The sequence below is a fragment of the Salarias fasciatus genome, chromosome 17 (assembly GCF_902148845.1).
Source record: "Salarias fasciatus chromosome 17, fSalaFa1.1, whole genome shotgun sequence".
Lineage (NCBI taxonomy): Eukaryota > Metazoa > Chordata > Actinopteri > Blenniiformes > Blenniidae > Salarias > Salarias fasciatus.
The window spans coordinates 21674512-21700797 of NC_043761.1; the positions used below are offsets into that span (position 1 = coordinate 21674512).

The window sequence follows — 26286 nt, forward strand, 5'->3', positions numbered from 1 at the left end:
TGTTGTCAAAACACAACACACAATTTTTCAGGTGTGCACACACTTCTCACATGAAATCTCAACGCATCAATCCACAACACACAGATATGCAAATCTCTAAACTTTCGTCCCACAGCTTCAGTCAATGGAGGAGGCTGGTGGAGATGCGGGCTTTGAGGCAGAGCCGGCCCGGGCTTGTTATGCGCCCCAGACGAGCCCGAGATGAGCGCCCCCATTCAGTGGGGTGGGGGGACAGAGAGGAGGGCTCACATGTACCATTGGAGAAGGGGTGGGGGGGGTGGGGGGGGGTGGTGGCACGTGGACAGCGGCCTACTTCACCGATACCCAGAGCCACCTATACCTAGCCAGCCCTGCTTTGAGGCCTGTCAGGGCTTCATGCGGCTCTCGGCGGTTCTTCCAGCGCTGCTTGGACCTTGAGGACATCGCCTGCGATGATGAGGCCGTCTGGCCAGACAGGAACCGGAGGCATGATGCCCCATGATGCTTATGCTTGAATGGGGGGGTGGGGGGAAACATTTAAAAAAAAAATGTTTTGTCTGAAAATTTGTGACAGGCCAGCTGACAGCTTTGCCTGGGCCCGGGACAACATGATGTTAGTTGGGCCCAGTTGGACTAGGGGGGGGGGGGGTTTGGCGGTGTGGTACGGTGGCGGTGCAGAGCGGTGCCTGCATGCTGCGTCGGGATACGCGAGTGGGGTGCTGGATGGGCCCCCCCCGCCTTTAATTTTGAGCCCCCCCACCCCAACCCTGGGCCCGGGACAACACACCCGTCTGTCCCCCCTTGTCGGCGGGCCTGATTTGTGATGTTTTGTTTGTCTATGAGAGAAGGGGGCATTGTCATTACGTAATTCAGTTTGTTCCATTTCTGTAATTGTGTTTTCAGTTTTGCTCTGCAGTGTTCTGTGCATGCTTGGTAGTGTTCGGCCAAAAGCTTAGTTTATTCAATGAATGGTGTGTGTGTGTCATGTGAAAATATGGCTGTGTTTACCAAATGAAAACAGGAGTTCCATTTTTTGAAGATGTTAAGAGATTTGATGGCAGAGCTGTTTTGCAAGGGGATGTAAGGGTTTAGCAATTTGTGTGTGATGTTTGGAGTTTTGTGTGTGCAGTTTTGAAAAAAACATACAGTTTTGAAAAAACCTGTTTTAGCAATCGAAAAAAACTAACAGAGAACTCGGTCCCTCCATCTGCAACATGTGGCTCCACTAAAGTCAGGAAAAATAACTGACACCATGAGAAACGACAAAAAAAAAAAAAAAAAAATCCTAAAATACATTTAAAAATCTAAAATAACAACAATTCTTAAAAGAAAAATATTAAAAATTGAAAAAAGAAAAAAGAACTAAAGAAAATAATGATGATTATCATGATAATAATGGTGTTAATAATAATATATATTGATCTAAAACAGCTGAAAATGTCAACAAATGTTTACCATCCTATATAGTCTTTGAAGCTTTGTCAGCTGTTTGCCTCATTTTACAGGTTCAACAAGTTTTGTGGCTCCAGGTATATTTGCGCGTTTAATGTTTAGGAAGTAGCTGTCACCTGTCAGGCTGGAACAACTGCACAGCTTTACAACTCTTTCTGCATTGTGATGTAACTCCTAATTAAAGCGAAGAGACGCAGAGAGCGCGGAGGGTTGGTACAAACTGGACAAAGTCCTCCAGATAAGTTACTTATCTCTCAAACAGCGACCGGACTCACGAGTGAAGCCTGCCCCCGGGTCGGCGCGGCCAGCAGAGAGCCTCATTCTGCGTATCTGAGGGTCTGCCTCGCAGCAGGCTGTCACATCGATGTCCACGCTGAACGCTGCGATGTTTTGAATGAGAGCGAGGAGGAGCCGCCCAGCAAGGGGAGTCAGCGGGGAAGCCCACTTCTGAGGAGCCTTAATGAAGGGATTTACTGCAGCTCAAACCCCAAAGCATTGATTTGGACAGCAGCTCAGGAGCCGACGGGAAGGTCAGTACATTAACGGCAGATAAAAAGTGGCGTATAAATGTGTTTCTTGAATTGTTTTCTGAACTCCAGCAGTGCTCCGATCGGCCTGCACAGCTGTGAAAACATCTCGTCCTCTTTACTCGTCAGTGTTTACATTTTCCTGAACAACAATTCAGCTTTGAAGCCGCCTTATCAATGCTGCCGTTCTCTGACATAATCCTGGTTTATAGCATGCAGTTGGAGGTTGTGTGACATTAAAACCAGAATGTTATTTTGTTATTTATTGGTTTAAAGGGCTGCGATTACATCAGGACTCGATCAGGTTTGTTTACAGATAAGATAAGTGAAGCAGTGACTTTAGCTCTAGTTTAAATTCCTGAGTGTCAATCTAATATCGCACCCAAATAGCATCCAGTTTCATGTCAGGGGTCACGCTGGCTTTGATTTCCACTATAACTTCATATATTCTGCAAAGGGATCCAAAGAATATTTCATGTTTGGTTCAGTTTGTTGAAGTATTAATTATTACAAAATAAGTTGTAAAGCTGTGAGATAAAATGAGAATATTTGAGAATGTATATGAGAATATATTTTTCTGGATGCACTAGACTTTAAATAATGAGATGTAGATTCTGCTTTCACTGTCAGAAACAAGTGTTTTTGAGTCGAATGTTGTTGAGACGACTGGATCCGTAGCGACTCCCCTCCTAAGGCATGTGTGTCAACATAAAGATAAAGTCAACACATGGAAGCTGAATGACAACTCATCATGTCTGCGTCAGGCTGAACGGGGACGTCTGGAGCGCTGAGGGGCCGTGATGGACCAGACCCCGACCACAGGCCCCCCTCCTGCAGGGGTCACCCACTGGAGATCCTGGCCGCAGATGTCAGAAACTGGTTCGCTCTCATTTTATTCTACTTGCTTCTTTGTTTCAACAGAATTTCAATGAAAGAACAAATACATTTAAAGACAACTATCTGCTCTATATGCTCGTTACTTGTTTGCACTTCTCAGAGGTCTTTCGGGACCGAGACGCTGTTGAGTGACTGCTGTTATCTCAAGAACTTGTTGGCAAGTTTGACATTTAACAAAACATTCTGCAGACTTGGAAGAACAATAAGATCTGTACGTACGGCTGATATGGATGTCTCCTTTACTCATAACAACAATAATGATAATCTATCTCCTCTAGTTTGTAACATATTCTAGGCGATTCCATAGAATTTACAGGAGAGCCATAAATAACGCACTGGCTTCAGCCTGTTCCTTTTCTTGGTCATTTATTATGAACAGTACTTGTTGATGTTTGTATTTTCTGTGTTAATCATTCATTCATTCATCCATTCAGTCACTCAGCTCTGACAATTTATGACATCGACTGCAGTACATGTATTTGACCACTAGGGGCGCACTTTATGCTGTGCTATGTCAGTTCATGGGATCAGGATTAGTGCAGAGGTAGAATGTGTTGATATTAAACGATTATTTAAGGAGTTTGACAAATTCTTCTGATCATAATTTGAATTAACCTGCTGTATAAGTTGTTCCAGCGACATGAGGCCAAATATTCTTCCACATTTTGTAAAAGCATAATTCATTCAATGTAAACTTTGTAATGAAACATAAACAGGTCCATAGTTCTAGTTATTTATAGATTCTAATCCTTTTATTCACTGGTTCGGTCGACTTCAGATCAAATTGCAGTTTGTTGATCGGTGAAGTGAAATGAGTTTGACGCCTCTCGTTTAGCTTATTCTCAGTTTATATATGGCTGCAAACCACCATCAAACATTAATACGTGTGAAGCCGATCGTGTTTCTGCAGCACTGAAAACATGATCTGAATAATTCAGAGGCTCATTTGGAGGCAAACGTTCCTCATTTTCAGCCTTTTGTTTGAGCTCCTGTGCTTCTGCCCCTCTTCTCCCTCCGCAGTTCAGAACGCCATCGTGGTGCTGGGCGTGCTGACCTTTGGCCTGCAGCTGTGTTTAGTCGTGTTCTTCATGCTGAAGTGCTGGAAGCTCGACAGAACGCGACGGAATGAGAAGTCCTGCGGTGAGCAATGATGCTCGAAACAATTCTGATTTATGTCGAGGAGAACCGCAGCTCGACGCTGTTGAGTTCAATAATTTTGTGTTTTCTTTCTTCCACCCAGACGTCTCCAAACATCAGATCTACACGCCGCCGCCGCCGACCGGCTTCACAGCAGTGAGGGTAGACGAGGACGGGTCGGACTTCCTGTGTCCGCCGTCCATACCCTGGGACCTTTACCAGAGCGGGGGGCCTCCCCCGGCGCTGAATTTCCTGTAGTGTTTTTACTTTCAAAACAGGAATTTTATATGAAAACTGTCTTAAAAAATTGAGATAATTTCGTAGTAGTTTCAATGTTTTGTATATAAAAAATAGCATACAGTGATTTTAACATGTCATGTACAATTTCAGAGTAAAATAAACCAGATATCAGATCACATTTAACTATTTCATGGAAAATGCTTCCTCATTTCATGAATCTTGGTTCATCTTGAAGCTTTCTGAATGTCTTAATGTGGACGATTAAAACAGACTCACCCCAAACAGCCATGAAGACGGCGAAGAAAACCGTTGCCCCGTTGTCGAAGAGATGCGTAACCTTAAAAAAAAGAAAGCAGAGGATGTTATAACAGAGATTCCAGGTCTGTGTTTTCGGGATCGGTGTGTTCCCGGTACCTTGGCGTAGATGCAGCTGTCGGACAGCCTCAGGTAGGGGCAGTACTGGTCGCAGATGGGACACATGATGACTTCGGTGGACTGGCAGATTTCTTTACTGGAGGATTCACATGAAAAAAAACCCAAAACAAACAGACGGAACATGTGAGGATGTAAAACGGGGATTTCTGCTGCTTCTGACGGAGAGGAGGCGTCTGTTTACCTGACCTGGCAGTGCTCCAGAGTGAAGATGCCGTACAGGAAGACCAGCAGGCCCACCAGAGCCGCGGGGAACAGCATCCCGGTGTACCAGCCCAGCCAGGCGAAGTACAGCCCGATCTTCTCCCCGAAGTACCTCCTGCAAACACACACACAGAGAAACTGTTAATGGCTAAGCAGCACTTTAATCTGTTTGTTTGTGAGTGTGTGTGTGTGTGTGTGTGTGAGTGTGTGTGGGGCTGCAGTGACCTGATGAGGTCCAGAGGTTGGTACTTGTACCAGACCCCCCACCAGGCCCAGCACTCGTACAGGAGGTGGCGGTGGTTCTCGGCGCCGTGCGTCCTGATGGGGTTCTTACTGTGGTAGCTGCCCTGTTGGAGTACGCACACATACACACACATACACACACACACACACACACACACACACACACACACACACACACACACACACACACACACACACACACACACACACACACACACAATCTTTAGAAATGACTTCTGCAGGTGGCACACTTCAATGAAAAAGAGGAAATCATCCGAAATTACCTCGTGAAGAGGGAACGCCGCCTCGTAGGAATTATTGCTCAGAAGACGATTCAGCCCTGAAATCAGGAAGAGGCAGAGAAACGGACTGCTGGTGCAGCGAGACGAGGCGGAGCAGCAGATGTGAACAGACAGCGCTTCCGTTTTTAACTCTATTCAGTCCCACCTCAGCTGTTCGCCCTTCGCCTCACGCCGTCGGCAGAACTCACCCATCTTGTTCTTCCCCTCCTCGTATTTGACCCGCTGCAGGATGTGGTGGACGATGCGACTTCTGGTGGCGTTGTTGAAAAACGTGTCTTTGTTGTGGATGATGAAACTGCAGTGAAACAAAAAGTGAGGAAACGCGGCAGCTGGAAGCGTGAAACAAGGTCTGAGTCATCTGAAACCGTACTGATGGATCCGGGATCGACTGAAGGGGGCGGTGAAGCTCTCGTTCTCCTCCAGGTCGGGTAACCTGTCGTTGTCGAACTTCATGGGCTTGCGGGGAAGCCAGCCTCGAAATTTATTTATTCGTTTCTCCATTCTGTAAGTTGAAAAGACGAGAGAGAGTCAAAGTCTACTCATACACTTTAACCCATTTTTCCCCACACGATCAAATGTAGCATATTTTGTTCAAACAATAAAACAGAACAATAGATTTCAAGCCACGACTGTATAAATGCTCCAAATTTAAAATAATTTTAGTGATTAGAAACACTCGCCTGCTCATGAACTTGTGCCGTCTGTGCATATAAAAGATTTTCCTCCTGGAAAATGGGAGATCGGGAAGAAAATGGGTATCAATTCCAAATTAAAAAATATCATGTAACCGTGGCAAGCGTCCATTAAGAGTGTTTGTTCTCATGGATATGGAAAACTGAGTGTATCTGTATCCATCACATGCACAGCTGCAATTCTCCAATTTGTGTTTCTCACTTAACACGGATCCAGGTGTCTCACCTGAAAGGCATGCGGATGTTCATGAGCTCCGCGTAGCGACAGAGGACGTCCCACGGCGCGTGCACCTTCAGGAAGATCACGTCGCTGTTTGTTAACGACGCCTGTCGAGAAGCACACACACACACACACACACACACACACAGAGAACCTCAGCCTCAGTGTGCTTCACCTGCTCGCTGCGCCTGAGAGAGTCTGTCTAAAGGTTCATGAATCAGCGGGTAACTGGAGAGAGGCCTAAAAATAACAGCAAGAAAAGCAGAGCGAGAGCGGCGGGCTGAAGGTTGGGAGGGACGACATCAATCGTCTTCCCTCACGACGACGCTGGCCTCGATGTGATATAGAAGTAAGACAGATCCCAGCGTGCACACTTTCCTTTTTCCCCACCAGTTTTCCAGTTTCCCACCTCCTTTTCCATATGGAGTCCTTCCGCCCGGATATTCCTCTCGAACACTTCCCTCTTCTCCGACTGGGAGCTGGACTTCCTGTAAACCAGGATGTAGTCAATGCGGCTCTTCCCGTCGCCGAAGCAGAGTCCGCTGGACTTACTCCTGCCCTGGAGAGGACGGATGATCAGCCAGTCAGTCAGAGGAGCCACTTTCTCCAGAGATGTTGGTGCTGCTGCTATGAAAGACGGCTCACTAGCCTGAATGAGTTTATTAAAACATGCATGAAACATGCAACAGCAATAGGTTGGTGTTTTTGGATATTTCATGGTGTTTTGCATCAGAAAGCATGGATTTGACCCCCCTTGATCCAGAGTTTTCAGTCTTGCATTACCTCTTTGTTCCACTAGATGGTGTATCGAGTCACTTAAAGAAGCAGCAGAAAAAATAATTATAGAAGACTAACATTGTTTTTTACGTCAGTTGATTAAGTGATCTTTAAAGAATCCAACCCTCAGATGACTGTAATCTAACTGTACTCAACTAATCTGCCTCCAGCTCAGATTTGCTGCAGATTTGCATGCCTTTCTCTTTAAGTGGATGGCTCCTGTAGCGTCAGCACTGACCTCTGGGAGGCCCGAGTCGGACTTTGTGTTTTCGTCGAGGATGCTGCTGTTGGTTCCCGGGTTCTGCAGGGTGGAGTCGTCGTCCCTCGACGGGCTGCTGCTGCTGCCTTCAGTCCGTTCCCTCTCCAGCAGCACGTTGACGTCCTTCACAGCTGGAGGGGGGATGGAACAGATACAACAAATATTCACATGTTAATAAAAGACACAGAAATTAGCATCAGGTTGAAGCTTTTTGGTGAATATTAACTTTACAATGCAATATTTTTTATACTTTTCTTTCTTTTGAACCCTCTAGTCAGTGACTGTCTTTGCAACCAGATCATCCTGAGTGCATTTTTCCATGGTGTCAGCATTTCTGTGACCTGCGGCCAATGACATTCCCAGAGGTTCATTAATGAAAGGATGCATTAGAGAAATGGCCAAATTAACCAGAACCCGCTTTTCAATGGAGAAACATGAAGAGACTGAAACATGAAAGCTGAGTTTGTGATCATAAAACTAGGAATTTAGGTGTATGAGTTGATTTTAAAATGTTCTCTGACTGATTTCTCTTGATATCAAGGTGAGGATTTAAGGATCAGGCCCAGTTCCTGGATCTTACCCAGAGGAGGAACGTCGTCCTGAGTGCTGGAGTCGGGCGCTTCAGCCGAGGACTCCTCCATGATGTCGGCCGTCCGGCGGCGGGGGAAGGCGAGGGGTCTGTCCGCCGCCTGGTAGCCGGAGGCCGAGGGCTGCAGCGGGACTCTGTGCTGATGGGGGCTCTGCCGCCGGGGCTCAGACCCATGAAGAGATGAACTCACACCTGGACAGAGTCAGAAGACGAGGCTTTAGCCGTTAAACTGATTCGACATTCTGCATGCTTTATTCACCGACCTTAAAAGACCTTTAAATAACACACACTCTCCTTGGAAACACAAACTAATAGGGTCTATTTATCAACCAGACAGCCTGTTTTAAGGTGAGATACTATTCAAAGCGGTGCAAATGAAGCTCATCTGGATTGGTTTGGATCTCCTCTGGAGAGCAGGAAGAGGTCTGAGAGGTACGCCTGCTGTGACAAGAAAGGTGACTCAGCCAAATTTTCCTGCTGAGCCGAAGCAATGGGGACAGAGATAGAGGTCGGGAGAGCGTCTCGGCTTTTAATCAGCCGCTGAATGCTTTGGAACTCTGGAGTGTGTGGATGCAGGTAATAGAAAGACGATAAATTTCATTCCAGTGGAAAATAAGTGCTCAGCATCCACCTGCTCTATTCAGAGTGATGGTGAATATGCCGCTAAGCCGGCGACCGGCTTTCCAGTCTGGAGCTGCAGCTGTCACGTGAATTTGACGAGCGAGGGTCACCAGGAGTCTCACCTGGCTGAGCAGGGGCCAAGACAGAGTCGGGACCTGAGTCCATCGCTGGACAAACAGATTTATTTTAAGAAGCTTACTCCCCAGAGAAAAAATAAAAAATATTCCGATGCACAAATACCTTTTTTCATATGAGCTGTTGTTTCTATTAAAAAGATTAGAATGCTTTTGTTTGTTTTCATCGTTGGGTGCATGATGAAAATATGAGGGTTATCGTTGATCTGATCATTCGAGAAGAGACACAGAACTAATTTACAGACGAGATGTGTTGAACTGCTTTTGGAGAAAATTTGCACAAGATTTTTGGATGAGAAAAACTATTTTGAAGCTCCTGCTTTAATTATAAAGCAAGTTATCTGACTTGTTTTACCCAGTTTAGTCTTACAGTACAAGTTTTCACCACAAGATGGTGTATAGAGCAGATAGCGGAGATCACAACACAGTATCTTCTTAGAATATGAGGCACAAACCTGAGGATTATGGTTTATACCATAAAAAATTTGAACTGAGCAGGTTTCTGATTCATTTTCCAAGAGACACGAGATCAAAGAAGTCCAATGGTGTCATTGAAAGAAAGCAAAAAGTTGAAAACAATAACTATCGTCCCTCAGGGAGCTGAGACGACACAAATTAGGCAGCAGAGCTGCTGTTCAGACGGTCAAACAATGTGTCCATCAAACTTTAACAACCTTGTGGTTCGGCGGTAAGTTAATCCAGGGCGGAGGTCACGTGGTGCCTAAGCTCTGACGGGACACAGACGAGGGAAGCAGATGGTTTCCGACACAACTTGTTTCCCGGCGGCGGTGGAAGTGACCAGTTAAACACATCCCTGTAATTAAGAAGTCTTTCAGGGTTCCTGGGTTTTTTACTCTTAGTTAACTAGAATTAATACAATGAAATGTAATTAACTTTTAAATAATTGATCATTTTGATCAGCATTCACAAAGATAATTAGTTTCTAAATACTAAAATAAATTTTATATTTACATTCACTTGAAAAGAAGAATTTATTTTGAAAAACACAGAAACTAGTATTACACATATGTAGCTAATCTATACAGTTAAAACTGAATTAAATGTCATCAATATTCAGTAAGATGCATTAATAGGATGCATTAAGATGCATTAATTTCAAAGGATGAGTCCAGTATGAAAACAAACATTTAGCCATTTGCCGATACAGAGAACTGATTCAAACACTTTTTAAACTCTATAAAGCCAAATTCAGAATACTTATACAAATGATATTCAGTGAATACCTCTATATCTTTGGGAATATTTTAGATACATTGTTGCATTTAGAAAAGAAATACAAAGGGGCGATAACAGAAAGACAAATTTAAAAAAATGCCTATAGGTCATCTCACATCTGTGGTTTACTCACATTTCAGTTACATTGAGCAAACGTTCGTGAAAGATCTTGCTAAATAGTGTGTCAGCACAAACCACAAGAATTTCAAGCTTCTCAAGGTAAAAGTGAAGGTTTGTTTTCCAGCCGAAGGATATCTGATCAAAATTTAACTCAGCAAAATCCTGAATACCAATGAATGATTGCTGCATCTGCAGACTGTCAGACGAGTAAAAAAGCAGACAGGATTCTGTAGAGAAAACCTTAAAATGGACCTAGAAATATTTCCATAAACCACCAACTGTGAAGAAATTCAACCTTACTAGCATCAGACCTGTGTGAAGAATAATCAGAGACGACGTCGCCTCATCTGAGGTCAAACGAGTGACTGACAAAGACAAAGGTTCAAGACACCTGAGCATGTCGTGAAGTCATTTGTATTTTCCTGTTTACTGTGATCCCTTCACATTTACCAGTATGCACAAGAGATTAATAAATCCTGCTACAAAGTTTACAACCAGAATGGGACATATTTCATGATTTCATGATTCAAAGCCAAAAAATATCTCAGTGCATTGAGTTCTGTTGACAGATCTGACTGGATAGTCATACAATGTAATATTTTTGCTGCTAGTAAAGGCTGCTGAACATTGTTTATCACTGACAATCAATATCTGGAACGGTTTTTCATACTATATCTGACTTAATACAATTTCAGGTGATAATAAGTGTTTTTTTTAATCTGTATGTATCATAGAAAAGCCGTACATTTGTTTTCATCAGGGCTGTAGGATATTCAACACAGTTACAGTCAATGACATGTCATTCATCCATCCATCCATCTTCTACCACTTATCCGGGACTGGGTAGCGGGGGCAGCAGTCTAAGTAGGGATGCCCAGACTTCCCTGTCCTTAGACACTTCCTCCAGCTCTCCTGGGAGGATCGCAAGGCGTTCCCAGGCCAGCCGAGAGACATACAGTCCCTCCAGCATGTCCTAGGTCTTCCCCGGGGTTTCCTCCTGGTGAAACACCTTCCCAGGGAGGCCTCCAGGAGGCATCCTAAAGAGGTGCCCAAGCCACCTCAGCTGGCTCCTCTGGATGTGAAGGAGTAGCGGCTCTACTCCGAGCTCCTCCATGGTGACTGAGCTCCTAACCTGACCTCTAACTTAGCGCCCAGTCACCCTACGAAGGAAGCTCATTTCAGCCGCTTGTATCCGGGATCTTGTCCTTTCGGTCATGACCCAAAGTTCATGACCATAGATGAGGGTGGGGACGTAGATTGACCAATAAATCGAGAGCTTCGCCTTTCGGCTCAGCTCCCTCTTCACTACAACGGACCGATACAACAACCGCATCACTGCAAAGGCTACACCTATCCGCCTGTCAATCTTACGCTCCATCCTTTCCCCATTCAAGACCCCGAGATACTAAAATTCCTCCACTTGAGCCAGGGTCTCTCCATCGACCTGCAGAGGTCAGACGACCTTCTTCCAGTCGAGAACCATGGTCTCGGATTTGGAGGTGCTGATCCTCATCCCTGTCATTTCACACTAGGCTGCGAACCGCCCCAGTGCATGCTGTAGGTCCAGGTTTGATGAAGCCAACAGGACAACATCATCTGAAAAAAGCAGAGATGAAATCCTGTGGTTCCCGAACCGGACCCCTCCGGCCCCTGGCTGCACCTAGAAATTCTGTCCATAAAGATTATGAAAAGAACCGGTGACAAAGGGCAGCCCTGCCGGAGTCCAACATGCACCAGGAACAGGTCCGACTTACTGCCGGGAATGTGGACCAGACTCCTACTCCGGGCACACAGAGACCGGATGGTCCTTAACAAGGCGGTCCGGACTCCGTATTCCAGAAGCACCACCTACAAGACACCACGAGGGACACGGTCAAACGCCTTCTTCAACTCCAGAAAACACATGTGAACTGGTTTGGCAAACTCCCACGAACCCTTGAGCCCCTATGGAGGGTCAAGAGTTTGTCCAATGTTACGCGGCCAGGACGAAAACTGCATTGCTCCTCCTGGATGTTCGACTATCGGTCGAATCCTCCTCTCCAGTACCCTGGCAAAGACTTTCCCAGGTAGGCTGAGGAGTTTGATCCCCCAATGTTTGGAGCACATCCTCCAGTCACCCCTTTTTAAACAGGGGGATCACTACCCCAGTCTGCCAATCCAGAGGCACCGTCCCCAACCGCCACGCGATGTTGCAGAGACGTGTCAACCAAGACAGTCCCTGCACATCCAGAGACTTTAGATATTCAGGGCGAATCTCATCCACCCTCGGTGCCTCGTCACTGAGAAGCTTTCCAACTACCTCGGTGACTTCAGCTTGGCTGATGGACGAGTCCACCTCTGAGACCTCGGCCTCTGCTTCCTCCACGGAAGACGTGGTGACGGGATTGAGGAGGTCCTCAAAGTATTCTTTCCACCGTGAGTTCTGCAGCTCCCCACCTCCACTGTAAACAATGTTGGTGGAGACCTGCTTTCCTCTGCTGAGGCGCCGGGCGGTTTGTCAGAATTTTTTTGAGGCCAACCGATAGTCCTCCCACACCTGAATTTTTGCCTCCACAACCACTCGGGCTGCAGTTCGCTTGGCCTGCCAATTCCTGTCAGCTGCTTCTGGAGTCCCAGGAGCCAACTAGACTTGGTAGGACTCCTTCTTCAGCTTGACGGTAGCCCTTACTTTCCATATCCACCACCGGGTTTGTGGGTTGAAGCCACGACAGGCACCGGAGATCTTATGATCAAAGATTTGGGCAGCTGCTTCGACAATGGAGGTGGAGAACATGGTCCACTCGGACTCAATGTCCCCAGCCTCCTTCGGGACATGAGAGAAGCTAACTCGGAGGTGGGAGTTGAAAACCACGCTGCCAGAGGGTTCCACCAGACGTTCCCCACAGACCCTCACAACACGTTTGGGTCTGCCAAGTCTGTCCAGTTTTCTCCACCGCCAGCGAATCCAACTCACCACCAGGTGGTGATCGGTCGACAGCTCTGCTCCTCTCTTCACCCGAGTGTCCAAAACACGCAGCCGGAGGTCAGATGACATGACAATAAAGTCGATCATCGACCTCCGACCTAGGGTGTCCTAGTGCCAAGTGCACTTAGGTCCAATAAGAGAACACTAGTCGGGTTCAGATCAGGGAGGCTGTGCGTACCAATCCCCCCCCCCTCCCACCCCCCACCCCCCAGCCCCAGGTCTTGCTCTTGCTGCCCACGTGGGCGTTGAAGTCCCACAGTAGAACAGTGGAGTCCCCAGATGGAGCCCTGTCCAGCACCCCTTCCAGGGACTCCAAGAAGGCCGGGTACTCTGCACTGTGAGGCACCTGTTCCCGACCCGAAGGCGCAGAGATGCAACCCTTTCGTTCACTGGAGGGAAAATCCAACACATGGCGGCTGAGCTGTGGGGCTATGAGGAAACCCACCACCAGACCACCACCTCTCACCACGGGTAACACCAGAGAAGTGGAGAGTCCAGCTCTTCTCGAGAGGTTGGGTTCCAGAGCCCCGGTTGTGTGTGGAGGTGAGCCCGACTATATCTAGCCGGTACCTCTCAATCTCCCTCACAAGCTCAGGCTCCATTTCATAATATATATGCTACATATCCCAGGACGTTTCTAAACTATTAGAATTAGTCAGCCATTGCCAAACTCAAGAACAGAGTTGTATAGTATGAATAGGGTGACCATAAACCATTAAATATATTAAAATCCTCTGATGTGCATCAAACTCTAGAATGAGTTTGCTCACATTTTCTCCCTGTCTGTCAGATCATTGAAGAATTTAATTACCCTGTAATATAACTTTTAATCATTCTTGATTTAACTATTCATACTTTTATGGTGATCCAGAGTGAAGGATAACATCCCATCTGAAGATGATGCAGTTCAGCTCCTGATATTCTCCTGATATTCTGGAGTTGATCAGATCAGCTGGACTCACTGTGTCACTTTCAGCAGCACGGCTCTTTTTTCATCTACACTAAGTCTTGTCAATAATTTAAACTCATCAGCTGAATAGTTTTGAATCGGGATCTGCAGGATTTGGAGCAAGTGTCTCATGAAAATTAATGCCGGCAGACGCAAGTAGGCTGCGCCTGTTATTTCACAGCGTCAGATGCAAATTTAATCCACATTTCACATCTTCAGTCATTATGAAGCTGGAGGCACAGATCCTGGGGAACTAATCCACAAAAATGAAGGCTTCCAAACTATCATCAACTCTGGAAACTTTTTTTTAAATTAAGCTACAATAACTGTCTTCTTGCAGTCATTTCCAACAACAACAACAACAACAACAACAACAACGTGGCTCCTTGCGTAACACTAAAACCTGCAGATGACAGCTCACACTGAGTGGAGGATAAAAGGTTGCAGAGGTAAAGAAAAGGAGACGATGTGTGTGTGTTTGTGCATGCTGTGTGTGTTTTATGTGTATGTGTCAGTCACTCGTTCCATCTGGACGCCCCCATCATGCCCCGGGGCGCATGTTCTCCCCTGACAGCAGGCAGGAGAGACTTCACGCCTGCCGACCTGCGACTGGTGCCAGGAGGAAACGACACACACACGCATAAGACACACACACACACTACGCAGAGATGTGACCCATTTCTGTGTTTTACAACTGATGCACCACGGAGGATGAAGGAGCAGAGCGATGAGGAAATGTAGAACGGGGGACGTGTGTGTGTGTATGTGTGAGTGTGTGTGAGAGAGAGAGAGAGAGAGAGAGAGAGAGAGAGAGAGAGAGAGAGAGAGAGAGAGAGAGAGAGAGAGAGAGAGAGAGAGAGTGTGAAGGTCATACGTTTGCACGGTCACAGTGAAGTGCATGTGAGCGACGAGGCACGGGACTGTGACAGGACATGAGACGGAGAGAGCAGCGCAGCGATAAAACACCCGAGGCTGCTGGGAGACAACTTGAGGAGACTCACCGAGCGAAGGAGGCAGAAGAGGAGAGGCGGCTTCACCCCTCAGAGGAGAAAGGGGGGGAGAGGGGGGAGAGGAGGAGGAGGAGGAGGGGGCTCCCCAGCCAAGCTGCAGCAAAAGCCAAAACCAGCCGAATGACTTCTCCTCACACACACACACACACACACACACCCCCGGATCAGCCCTTCTCCCCCTCCAGCCCCGGCATGCAGACGTCCTCGCTGGGGGGAAACAAACAAGCCCGGAGCTCCACGAGGGAAAGCAGCATCCCCACTCTTTACTCCTTACTCCTCATCGCTTCGACACCTCCACACACACACACATACATACACCTCCACAGACACACACACGTTCTGACAGCGCCGTCATGAGAAGAATCCCATGTCATCAGAAGCTCCCGAAAACTGTCAAAGATCCTCTCTGAAGGAGAAAAAACACACACATACACACACAGAGAAGCACGAGCAGGATGTTTACAGTGTGAGGGAGAGAGGGAGAGAGAGAGGAGGCGCACGCCACTCACTGGCATTCCTGATCAGGCTCCCCTGGCAGCCAATCAGAGGTTAAGCTGCTCTGGCAGCGGCCAATCAGAGCAAAAAACAGAGAGGAGGGGGGAAGTGACCGTGTTGCTGCAGCCCAAAACAATCACAGTTCACACTCATGATATTGTCAGTGTGTGCCTGTGATGGAGAGTCAAGGACACACACGCACACACACGCACACACACACACACACACACACACACACACACACACACACACACACACACACACACACACACACGCACTAGTTGTCACTAATTCATCATTAACCTGTTCTTCCCTCTAAAATGACTGAACAGCTCTTTAACCCCAAGGAGACACACATACAAGCCTCTCCTGAGATTATACAGCAGGGCTGTGAAACATAAGGCCCGCGGGCCAAAACTGGCCTGCAAGAGGATGGAGTGAAGGACATCGTTCACAAGACCGCCGCAGTGTAAATGTGAATCTTTTCTCAAACGAAAAATTGAAAACTTCGCCTTTCAAATTCTGGAGGAAAGTTTCTCCTTTCCTCTTCTGCTCATGCAGGATTTTTCTCTTTTCTTTTATTTTGCTATTTCATCAGTTTTGATGAGTTATTACACATTATAACAGACTGTGCTGGAGCTATGCTCAGTCAATATGAGGACGTGTGTCGTCAGAGGCCATGTTTCTGGACATCAACGGCGGCTCCACTCACTGCTGCTGTCACAGAGGGTCTCCTGACTGGCGCTGCAGGTGGGCAGCGGGGTGACGGACAGGGACGCCGGGCAGGACGCCGGCTCCAGGTGCTCGCTGGCTGGCGGGATGGCGGACGCCTCGGAGTGGACGCAGTCCGGACTGGGGAGGCTGGGGCCGCTGTCCGGGAAGGGGCTGTTCCAGTGGGAGAACCCGATGGCCACCTGACCCGCCTGGTCGAACCCTGGGGGGGGGGGGGGGGGGGGGGGGGTCAAAAACAGAACACAAACAAGGAACATCTCTGATTATAGCCAGTGCTGCCCTCTGGTGGTGGAATATGTCAACTTCAGCTGGGAGCCAGCGCTCCACCTCTCCTCAGCAGGTTTTCACTTTGCAGCTTCAGGAGGCCTTGAAGAGCCTGACCCTGCTCAGCTCCGCTCTGGAAACGCTGATTTATCAGATCTAAAGCAGACTGAGCCAAAACACAGCTGCAGTACTATTATATCAGGATAAAAAAACTGACAACTTCATGTACGGAGAGACTTTCCTCATGGAATTTATGCTCAGATCTTATTTTCTTTTAGAACTGTAAAGGTTTCCACTGTATTTGTGATTCACCTTATATAAAAATATAATAACATGTTGCATTATGTGATAAACACAACAGAAATCAATATATATTAAAATTACTCATGTTAATCATGGAAAATGCTTCCATGGCTTACTTAAATTGGCTGTGAAAACTACATCAGGCGTCACAGTTTTCCTTCAAATAACAGTCTGAACTTAAGGGTCTGTGGGGATGAAAAAAACACACCATATGCAGTTATTCTTCAGAGAAAAGCACAGTAAAACATTATGAAACATTAAAGTCTTGTCATCAAACCTCTCTGATTCAACTCGATCTATTTCCTCCAACCTCAGTAATGCTCATGACGTTTGAAGCACAACGATGAAAGTGGACACAAGCAGCTAACCCAGATGATGAACAGCGACACAACGCCGCCACCATCTGGTTGAACACAGAAACGCTCCTGTGTCCAAAGTCAACCTCGCTCTGTGTCACTGCTGACTGACCGACTGCAGGTTTGTGTTCTGGTCTTTACTTCATTATTGTCACGACTCAATTTCTATGTATGAACATTATGAGAGAACTGAACACACACACACACACACACACACACACACACACACACACACACACACACACACACACACACACACCACTAAAAAACAAAGCCAGCAGATTTCAGAGGAACATCAGCAATGAACAAACTGGACACGATCGATAGCGGCCGCTCGCTCCCGGCGCTGCTCGCTCCCGGCGCTGCTCGCTCAGCTGGAGGACGGAGACGAGGTGAAACCAGGTGACGCCCGGCGTCTCCCAATTAAAGGGCCATTCATGCCGGACCGCTGCGTGACCCCGAAACGTTTGTGCCTCACTCAGCACTAATGGAGCAGGGAGAAAATTCTCACTTTCGTTATTTAGGCAAGTAAAAGATACTGCTTCTCTTAAAACTACAAAAATGGAGCAAAATCAGTTACGGGGCAGGAAAGAATATGTGATCTGAAAAAGGGTTTCAAACATAAGGCCTGCCAGCCAAGAGCGGCCTGTCTGAGGGTCTAATCTGGCCCACATGGACAGAGAAGCAATAAAAAGAGGAAACTATGTCTAGAAGTGACTATGTTGGGGCGACAGTAGCTCAGTTGGTAGAGCAGGTCGTCTTATAACCAGAAGGTTGGCAGTTGGATCCCCGCTCCCGCAGGCGTAAAACTGGCGTTGTGTCCTTGGGCAAGACACTTCACCCACCTTGCCTAGTATGAAAGTTGTGAGAGTAAATGGTTGGTGGTGGTCGGAGGGGCCGATGGCGCAGATTGGCAGCCTCGCTTCCGTCAGTCTGCCCCAGGGCAGCTGTGGCTACAGCAGTAGCTTACCACCACCCAGTATGGTGTGAAAGGGTTGATGTGATATTGCAGTGTGAAGCGCTTTGGGCTCTGTCAAGCAGGGTAAAAAGCGCTATACAAGTGTAGTCCATTTACCATTTATGTTGTAATCTGTACTTTTGAAATAAAGCAGAATTGAATTGAAAACTAACTTTATTTTCTCTTATTGCAATAGAGAAACAGCCTTAACATCAGTTACTCTGTGAAGGGGATTTATTTACTTATTTTTTAAAATCTGTAGACGACAAGAATCCACAGAAGATGTTTGCAAAAGGTTTGTTAATTTGAAAAAAAAATTGATTTGAAAAAATTGAATTTGTTCCAGCTTTCATCTTGAATTTCAAAAAATTAAAACCACTGCACTCGAAAGAAAAATAAGTCTATGAATTTTTTTCAACTGTAATATAAATTTGATAAAGCTCTGGAATTATTTTTTATAAAATCATTTATGTTTCATTTTTTTTTTTTACTCATAAATATACTTTTTAAAGTTTACGGTGTTGTTTTCTTCAGTTGCCAGGATGAATGTTCTCGGATTAGAATCTATATTTTTCACCTTCAAACCTTTCTTTCACTTTCAGCTCACATTTTTTCGGCTTCAGCATTTTGGTCTCTGACACCAAAGTCCTGTTTCCAGCCAGGTTTTCCCAAACCCCAAATCACCGTTTCCCTCCTTGTCTTCAGATATTGCTTTGGAGCCATCAATCTGAGGACCAGGAAACAGAAAAATGTTTATTCTCTGCTCATATTACTGACCTCAAAAGCAGGACATATATACGGTATCAGTTTCTGCTGTGAAACACGCCGCTCTGACAGGGAGAGACGATCCAGAATAACCCGCAAATATGTGTTTGAGAGGAGTGTGTGTCGTCCACTTCACAGCTGAGCACACAGGAGATGTCCAAGAGGAGACGTGCTGTGGGTCTACACGGTCTCCAGGAGCACTTTAAGCAGCGTTTAATGTTTAATGTGGCTGTTTGACTTTTCCAAACGAGACATTATCCCACAAATTATTCATTCTGTGCTCACAAGCAGAGATGATGGATGACGGGATGATCCCGGACCCGGAGGAAGAGCAGCTGCTGAATGGACGATGCGTTGTGTGTGTTTCTATCCCAGTGGGAGAAACTACATGTAGCACAGTCTGTGGGCACCGAAACAGCTGGTGATGCATTCAATGACACTCCAGTCACCTCTAAGAAGTTTGGAAATGTCGCTTGGACCCATTACAGCTCGTTCCTCTGCTTCTCAAACTAAATCATCAACGTCTTCTGCTCTCAGCCTCCCATAAAAGTCACCTGAAATGAACGAGGCGGCGCTGTAATCCACACCTGGCGAGCATCTGAACGACCTCCAAAACTCACGATGCGCGGGACATAGTGTGTCCTAAGCAATATCCATGTCGCAGTCATCAGAAAAAAAGTGCCGCTGTGGCTCTCTGAGGAGCGCCGGGCCCAGATGAACGGCCCGACGCACTCCCAGGAAGGGAAACAAACGCAGGTGCAGGAATCTGGGCCGAGAAACAACCTGGAGGCTGCGAGCCGACGGAAAACCACCTGGATGGGACGCCACCGGCTTTACACTTCATCATTTCAGCAGACTTTGCAAAAGAATTCAGCACATTGTAAAACTTAAACAATTTTGGCATTTATGAGAGAATAGAGAGAGATCAGTTCCTCTCGAATCCCCTTAATATTGAATCTCACTCACAGAATAGCAAAAATCTCAAACTTTTGTTTTTTTGATCTCATTCTGGTCAAAAATAAATGGGCAGGATCAAAAACAATATCGTCTTTTAAATCCCACACCCATTTGGAGTCTTAAAATTAATCAGAAAGTTTGATCAGATTAATTTGTCTCCTTGAGGATCACTCAGAAAAGTTCCATTTGTTCTTACTGCAGCAACCCAACCATAAAAATGTGGAGTTCATACAACTCATGTGCACAAAAAGTTTCCGTTGCCCGTTGTGTTATGAGGTCTAGCTTGAGCTTCCTAAACATGATCGAACACAGCAACCACAATCAGATGTTTCAACAATCACATGAAAGAGTCACTCTCAGGGAATGACCATAAGCAGCTTCCTTCTGTCCAATTTTCCTTCAGTCAAACTGAAAAATCAACGCAAAGAAAAGAACCTTTAACAATCTGCATTTCTCTTTAACATTTTCATCTCAGAAAAGTTCAAACAGCAACATGCTGAAAAAGAAATACGTTCACGCGTTCACGCCATAAAACCTGACTGAACCTTAAAGATCACAGCCGTCTGACCATCTGCTGGAAAAACCCGCTACAAAGAAGAAGACTTGAATTGATGCAGGAATACGATCGATGTTAGGAACCTACAGCGATGCTGACTTGTGTTTTCCTCTCAAACAAAGGCCAGGGCTTTTAAATCACAGGCAGCACACCGGCTCTCTCTGATGTCGGAGTGCGGAACGCGCTATAGATCTTTTCCTTTGTAAAACCAACAGAGTGAGTCTCGGCGGTCCGCAGCTCTCCCTCAGCACTTCATTAGTTCAGTTTGTTGTTGTTTTTTTCAGTAGGTACAGAAGGAGAGGAACACCTGCATGCAGCAGCAGCAGCCTGGGGTGAACCCCTCACTGTCACACACCAACAACTCACACACACACACACACACACACACACACACACACACACCAGGAACATGTCAGATCACCAGGTCTGGACTGACAGTGCCTCAACTCGCAGACTGATTTTGACTTCAGCTTCACTCTGTGACATTTTAACCAAAAGCACCTCTGACCTTTCACGACCTTAAATTCGTCCAAAGCTGCAGCCATCAAATGGAACTGGCTGGTTTAATTCCAGGTCATTCATTCATTCATTCATTCATTCATTCATATCATTAATCACTGATTGGTGGAATCGCTACTCAGTCCGGCCTCCTCGGGATGTTTCAGCTGTTTATCTGCTCTTTTATTGCAGTTTATTTACTGAAAAGGGTCACGTATATTGTTGATGTATTTTCATTTAGTATTGGAGTTTATTCAGCTCTTTTCTTCTGCTTCTGAGTAACAGAGGGCGGCGTCTGAGCCAGCCGCCACTCACGCCCAGCACGCTGTTCACAGGAGTGAATGTGAACCCCACACAGGTCAGTGCATGTATATCAATTTTCAAGTGGTTGTCCAATAGGAGCCGACATCATTTGGAGAAAATCATGAGTGAAGGAAGGAGATTGAGTGAAAAGACGCTGATCTGGAACCACATATGAACGAGGCCTGGCTCTGGAGTGAAAAATCAAAATTGTGACGTTCACACGATCACAGGACAGATCAGATACGAGTCACTGTGAGCAGACAGTCAGAGCTGAGTCACATTTGCCTGCAGTGTGAACGAAGCCTCTCAGGAACTGAGATGTTTTGGGTGTCCGTTTACATGACAACTTAACTTTTTGAAAACAGATGAAACCTTTCAATGCATTATATGATTTCCACAATATCCATTCCAGTGTAATAAAGTTGCTTTCCCTGTGTAGTTTCACGGTGTGGCAGTGCATTGCCCTTCTGCCTGCTGCCGTGTGAAGGTTGCACAGATGTGTCTGTGGCCTGATATAACCTGAGATATTTTGGTATCAAACAGCTGAAGGAGGGAGAATTCAGGAAAGAAACGGCTTCTTGAACAAGGTCACTCACCGATGGTGATCTGACTGACGCAGCTGTAGAAGGTTCCTGAAGAGACATTGTAGCTGCTGCTGCTCGGCTCTCGGTCTGCAGCAGGAGGGAGGGAAGAGGGGAAAAGTTTCACCTGAGCCTCAAAGTGCCATGAAAGTTTTCAAATGTGCTCAACAAGGTGATTAAAGAAACATAATGACCATGCCCCTGCAGCATTACGGTAAAGAACGTCCTAATCGTGCAGTGTTAGTGTCCTGATTCACACTGAGCTACAAAAAGTCTTTTGACCTTGGCATAGTTAAGAGATAAAGCCCATGAGTGCAGCAGCTTTAGTACCTCAGTGTACCGGCTCATATAGAGAGAGAATGAAATCATCCACTGTGGAAGAAGGCTGCGAATAAAACTCATAACCCTGGATGTGGAGAACGAGCTCATAAACCTGCAGGACGGACCGGAGGAGAAACCGTCACGCACTCCCTTAATGTGAAAGGAATGACGCCTGAAGTGCTGAAGGAGCGCGTTCGTCACCTCATCTGGACACGTCTGCAAGTCTGAGGAGCCGCTGTAGGCCGGCGGTATGTGTGTGTGTGTGTGTGTGTGTGTGTGTGTGTGTGTGTGTGTGTGTGTGTGTGTGTGTGTGTGTAGGGGGGGGGGGGGGGGGGGGGGGGGGGGGGCTCTGCCAAATCAAATCAGCCACTTCACACTTGCAGAAAGTAGAGCTTCATGAAAGGAATGGAGTTCAGTTAATCAGTGTGATTCAATATTCACATTAGATTACAAACATCAAAAGAAACATCATCAGCTGTTTATTCACACACTGTAAAGGTGACAAAGGTTACAGACCTCCTCAGCACTCAGAAATGTGTCCTCATGCACTAATCTAAGAGCTCCGGCTGCATCAGAGGAGAGCCTGCAGCGCCGCGCGGTGATTCATCACCGGCTCCCAGCACTTCAGGCTGCCTGGGACAGAGTTTGGAGATAAAGCTGCAGGTATCATTTGTTCTCCAAAGCTATTTGCCAGTCAGCACGTTGATCTTCTGAGTGGATCCCCTCCACACCTATAATGTGTCATCACATGAAACTTTAACTTATTTACCTACTGCAATGCAGTGAACATCTTTTCATTCATCTTGTGGTCTTTATTTAAAAAAAAAAACACTAGTGTGTAGAGAGAAAATATCGAATTACAAATGTTTATTTCTTTCTTTAACATTGTGGTGGACAATGTAAGAGATTCTAAAACAGAACTCTCCAGGCTGCTCAGCTGTAATTGATCACAAACAGAAAGCGGGATGCCTTCAGTCACTTCTGTGAGCCTTGATCTGTAAAAATCAATCATCTGGAGCGCCACACCCTTATTATAGCTTATATTATCCAGAAAAGCAGCTGTGTCGTTCCTGATGCGTGCATGCTGCCTCTTTCCCTGTCCTCGCGCTGCATGCTTTACCTGCGGACCCGGAGGAGAGGCGCGTGGCGATGGCGCGCCGCGGACTGCGTGGACTTCCCGGACAAACCCGCATCGCCTCATCCTCACACTGCAAACAGACGACCTGGCTGTCCTGGTTGTCTCCCACCTTGCTGCAGCCCAGATGCTCCCCCCCGGCCTGGATCTTCATGGCGGTGCCGATCTGGTGGACCAGTCGCATGTCCGATGGCCCCGCTTCATGATCCAGCATCGTCCTCTCCGGCTGCGCTCATTACGCACGGCTCCTGCGTGCGAAGGAGACAACTTCTCCGATACTTCAGGGTCCGTAACTCCACCCACTGCACACCTACCTCTAATCACAGTGACAGCCAGCCCTCTGCGGCTCCCTTCAGCTCATCCATCCGCTCCCCCCGGTCCGTGCCGCGGCGGCGGCTGCTGCGGGCTTTACGCGCGGCTGCGGGCGTGGCTGCTCCGCGTGGGTGATGAGGCATCAGTGTCACTTCCACTTCACTGTCACAGCTTTATATTAAGCTTTTGAAGATGTGCAAAAGTAGATTCTGCCTATTGCCTATGTGCTCCCTTATTTTCCATTTATCTGTTGTTTATGTGGATCCTAAAAACTTGCCCTTCACTGATAAATGTGCAAAAATAATAATAATAATAATAATAATGATAATGATAATGATAATAATAATAATAGTTCCGTAGCAGCATTTCAGAAACGTTGTTTCCCTTGTTTCCAGCACTGTTGTCATGTAAACAAACATACAAAATGGAACAAAAGTTTTATGTTTTCACTTGAAAATGTTGTGAAAATGGGGCCTGAGTTAGTTAGTTAGTTAATTAGTTAGAAATTAAGCAGCTTTCTTTCACTGGATGTTTTGTTATAGCAGCTTCTTTTATCGTGATTCATTCTGGACACATTATAAAAAAACAGTTGCTTCCTGAAAAGTTTTCTCTTTCCATATTTGTGGTCATCGCGCAGACCGAACTGGACTGGACCCTCAGGCAGACACTTTCTGGTTCCCAGCCCCTATGTTTGACTCCACTGTTAAATAACAAGCAGTCCACTGCTGAGCACGCTCAGAGGCTTGAAGGGAGAAAACACTTTACTGGAGGAAGTCCCTCTGGCTCCAGGGAAACATCCCAGATCTGTCAGATAATAGCTCAGCTCCCTCTGAAACCCTTTATGCTGCTCCACATTTGCAAGCTAAGAGAAGCTGAGAATCAGCTGAGCGAGGACCGTTCTGCCTCCCAGTAATAAAGCAGTGTGTCAGCTTCTGTGTGTTTGGCCTTAAATCATCTGGGGTCGTACTTCTAAATATGCCATGCGTAGAATAGCTTGATGATTTGCTTGTATTTGCAGTGTGCTTCTCTATTTGCTTATGAGTCAGGGCAATGAAAAGGTGGTTTTAATGTTTCTCCAGCTATAAACCTCTGTGTTCTGCACAATGAAGAATAACAGCAGTGGCTCACAGAAAATAAAGAGTACAATGAGTTTAAGGCCACTGCATTACAATGGAACATTCATCCTGAATTATATGTTATACTTTATGTCTCTCTGGTTCTCAGATTTGTTTACTAATCAGGTTACCATATGTAAAAAATTCTTCAGTTTCCATGAATAAAGTCCATGGATTTGATCAACCTGGATGCTGTTCCCTGTATTGTCCACTGAGGTCGACTCCTCACTCCTCAGACTTTCTTTATGACAAGCATGTTCAATCTCTTCATGTCATATTATCATCTGACTCGGTCTAACTGACGCCAGACAGATCAGGATGAGATCTTATCAGGAGTTTATGCCTCATAAAATATCTTGTGGTGCATGTTTCCAACAATATGAAGCATAATTAAGGAAAATAAAAATACTGTGAATGGCTGGAGAGGAGTAAAACCTGCCCGTTTTACGTTATCATGACGAGAAGCAGAGGATCATTCAGAGGATCACGTGTCGATATGAGGCGGTGAACAGGTTCATTCAGCCAGTTCAGTTTACGGAACATTGGGCTTCTTATCATTTGCAAATGTGAGAACAGAATAATCGTGAAGAGTTTATCTGAAAAGTTCAATCTGCTGATTTAAGTTAAATTTGACGTAAAGTTTCTCTTAAATTAACAACTGAAAATGGAAATGAAGACCGGCTGCTCCAGTGTGCCTCCCGATGGTGGTGGTGCTCCACTGCCTCTAGTGTTGTACCGGACTGGCTGGGCCTGCCAGCTCCCCGCCAGCTCTCAGTCTGCAGCTTTCTATGCAGTGGGTCATGGAGCTCCAGGTCTGTAGATTCAACGTAGCTGGTCCTGGATCTTCAGCCTTTGGATCTTCAGCTGGTCCCAGCTTTTTCGGCACCCATAACGGCAGTGGCAGCGCTTCACCCGGCTCACGCTTCACCGCCGGCCACGGCAGCTCCTCTCTCACTTCTCTCCGAAAGGGACCTAGCCCCCGGTAATGACCTCGTGTCTTCAGTATCTGTTCGACCGTTGTGATTCCCAGCATCTTCAGCATCTGTCCAGCTCCTCGTGTCTTCCTAAGTAAAGAGTTGCAACTCACCCTCTGCTGCCTGCTTTTGAATCCTTCCACGCTGCACCGTGATGACATGGAACACGATAACCAGGTTGCTAGCATAGTACACAGAAATATCTGTGCCGAGTATGGGCTTGTCTGAAACTCTCCAGGACACGCTGGTTCTGCTGGACTTGCCAGAGCAGTTCAGTCCAACCCGAGCTCGGAACTCCCTCTCCCGGGAAGCTCCGGGTCTGTCCTGCTCAGATTCCAGCACATTCAGATCCTGCCCCAGCCTCCCCGGTCACATCACACGGCACAACACGTCCTGTGATTAGTTGAAGAAGACTTGACAGAAGAAGAATCTGTCGGTGTGCATTGTAAGAAACTGAAACCAGAATAGATTTTTGACTGCTCAAGCACAAGTTTTTCTTTGCACAATTTTCATTTGTCCATAAAGTACTACTAGTACATGCTTGCGCAGTTGATTTTTCTGTTGAACATGTTCTGAATCCGGGCGCCTTATATGTTTATTTGCACTCTTAAAATCTGCATCTTAGAATGGGTTCCAATGAGACCCAGGATCTTTTTGAAACATCATCGCCCCCTGC

General features: G+C 46.4%; 1 protein-coding gene across 1 annotated transcript in view; it reads right to left on the reverse strand.

Annotated features, from left to right (window-relative positions):
- The window catches only part of LOC115404387 (anoctamin-4-like), a 35917-nt gene extending 12414 nt beyond the window's left edge, over window positions 1-23503 (reverse strand). Inside the window, exons 1-16 of the mRNA XM_030113690.1 lie at window positions 23195-23503; window positions 21769-21843; window positions 16193-16414; window positions 12526-12528; window positions 7942-8142; window positions 7341-7492; window positions 6735-6884; window positions 6332-6432; window positions 6094-6138; window positions 5784-5915; window positions 5602-5708; window positions 5396-5451; window positions 5094-5215; window positions 4849-4983; window positions 4647-4743; window positions 4509-4569 (exon numbers count right to left, since the gene is read on the reverse strand). Of these exons, the coding sequence (XP_029969550.1) occupies window positions 4509-4569; window positions 4647-4743; window positions 4849-4983; window positions 5094-5215; window positions 5396-5451; window positions 5602-5708; window positions 5784-5915; window positions 6094-6138; window positions 6332-6432; window positions 6735-6884; window positions 7341-7492; window positions 7942-8142; window positions 12526-12528; window positions 16193-16414; window positions 21769-21843; window positions 23195-23423 (1888 nt within the window). The 5' untranslated portion in view covers window positions 23424-23503. The remainder of the gene's footprint in view (window positions 1-4508; window positions 4570-4646; window positions 4744-4848; window positions 4984-5093; window positions 5216-5395; window positions 5452-5601; window positions 5709-5783; window positions 5916-6093; window positions 6139-6331; window positions 6433-6734; window positions 6885-7340; window positions 7493-7941; window positions 8143-12525; window positions 12529-16192; window positions 16415-21768; window positions 21844-23194) is intronic.
- Window positions 23504-26286: the final 2783 nt, after the last annotated feature.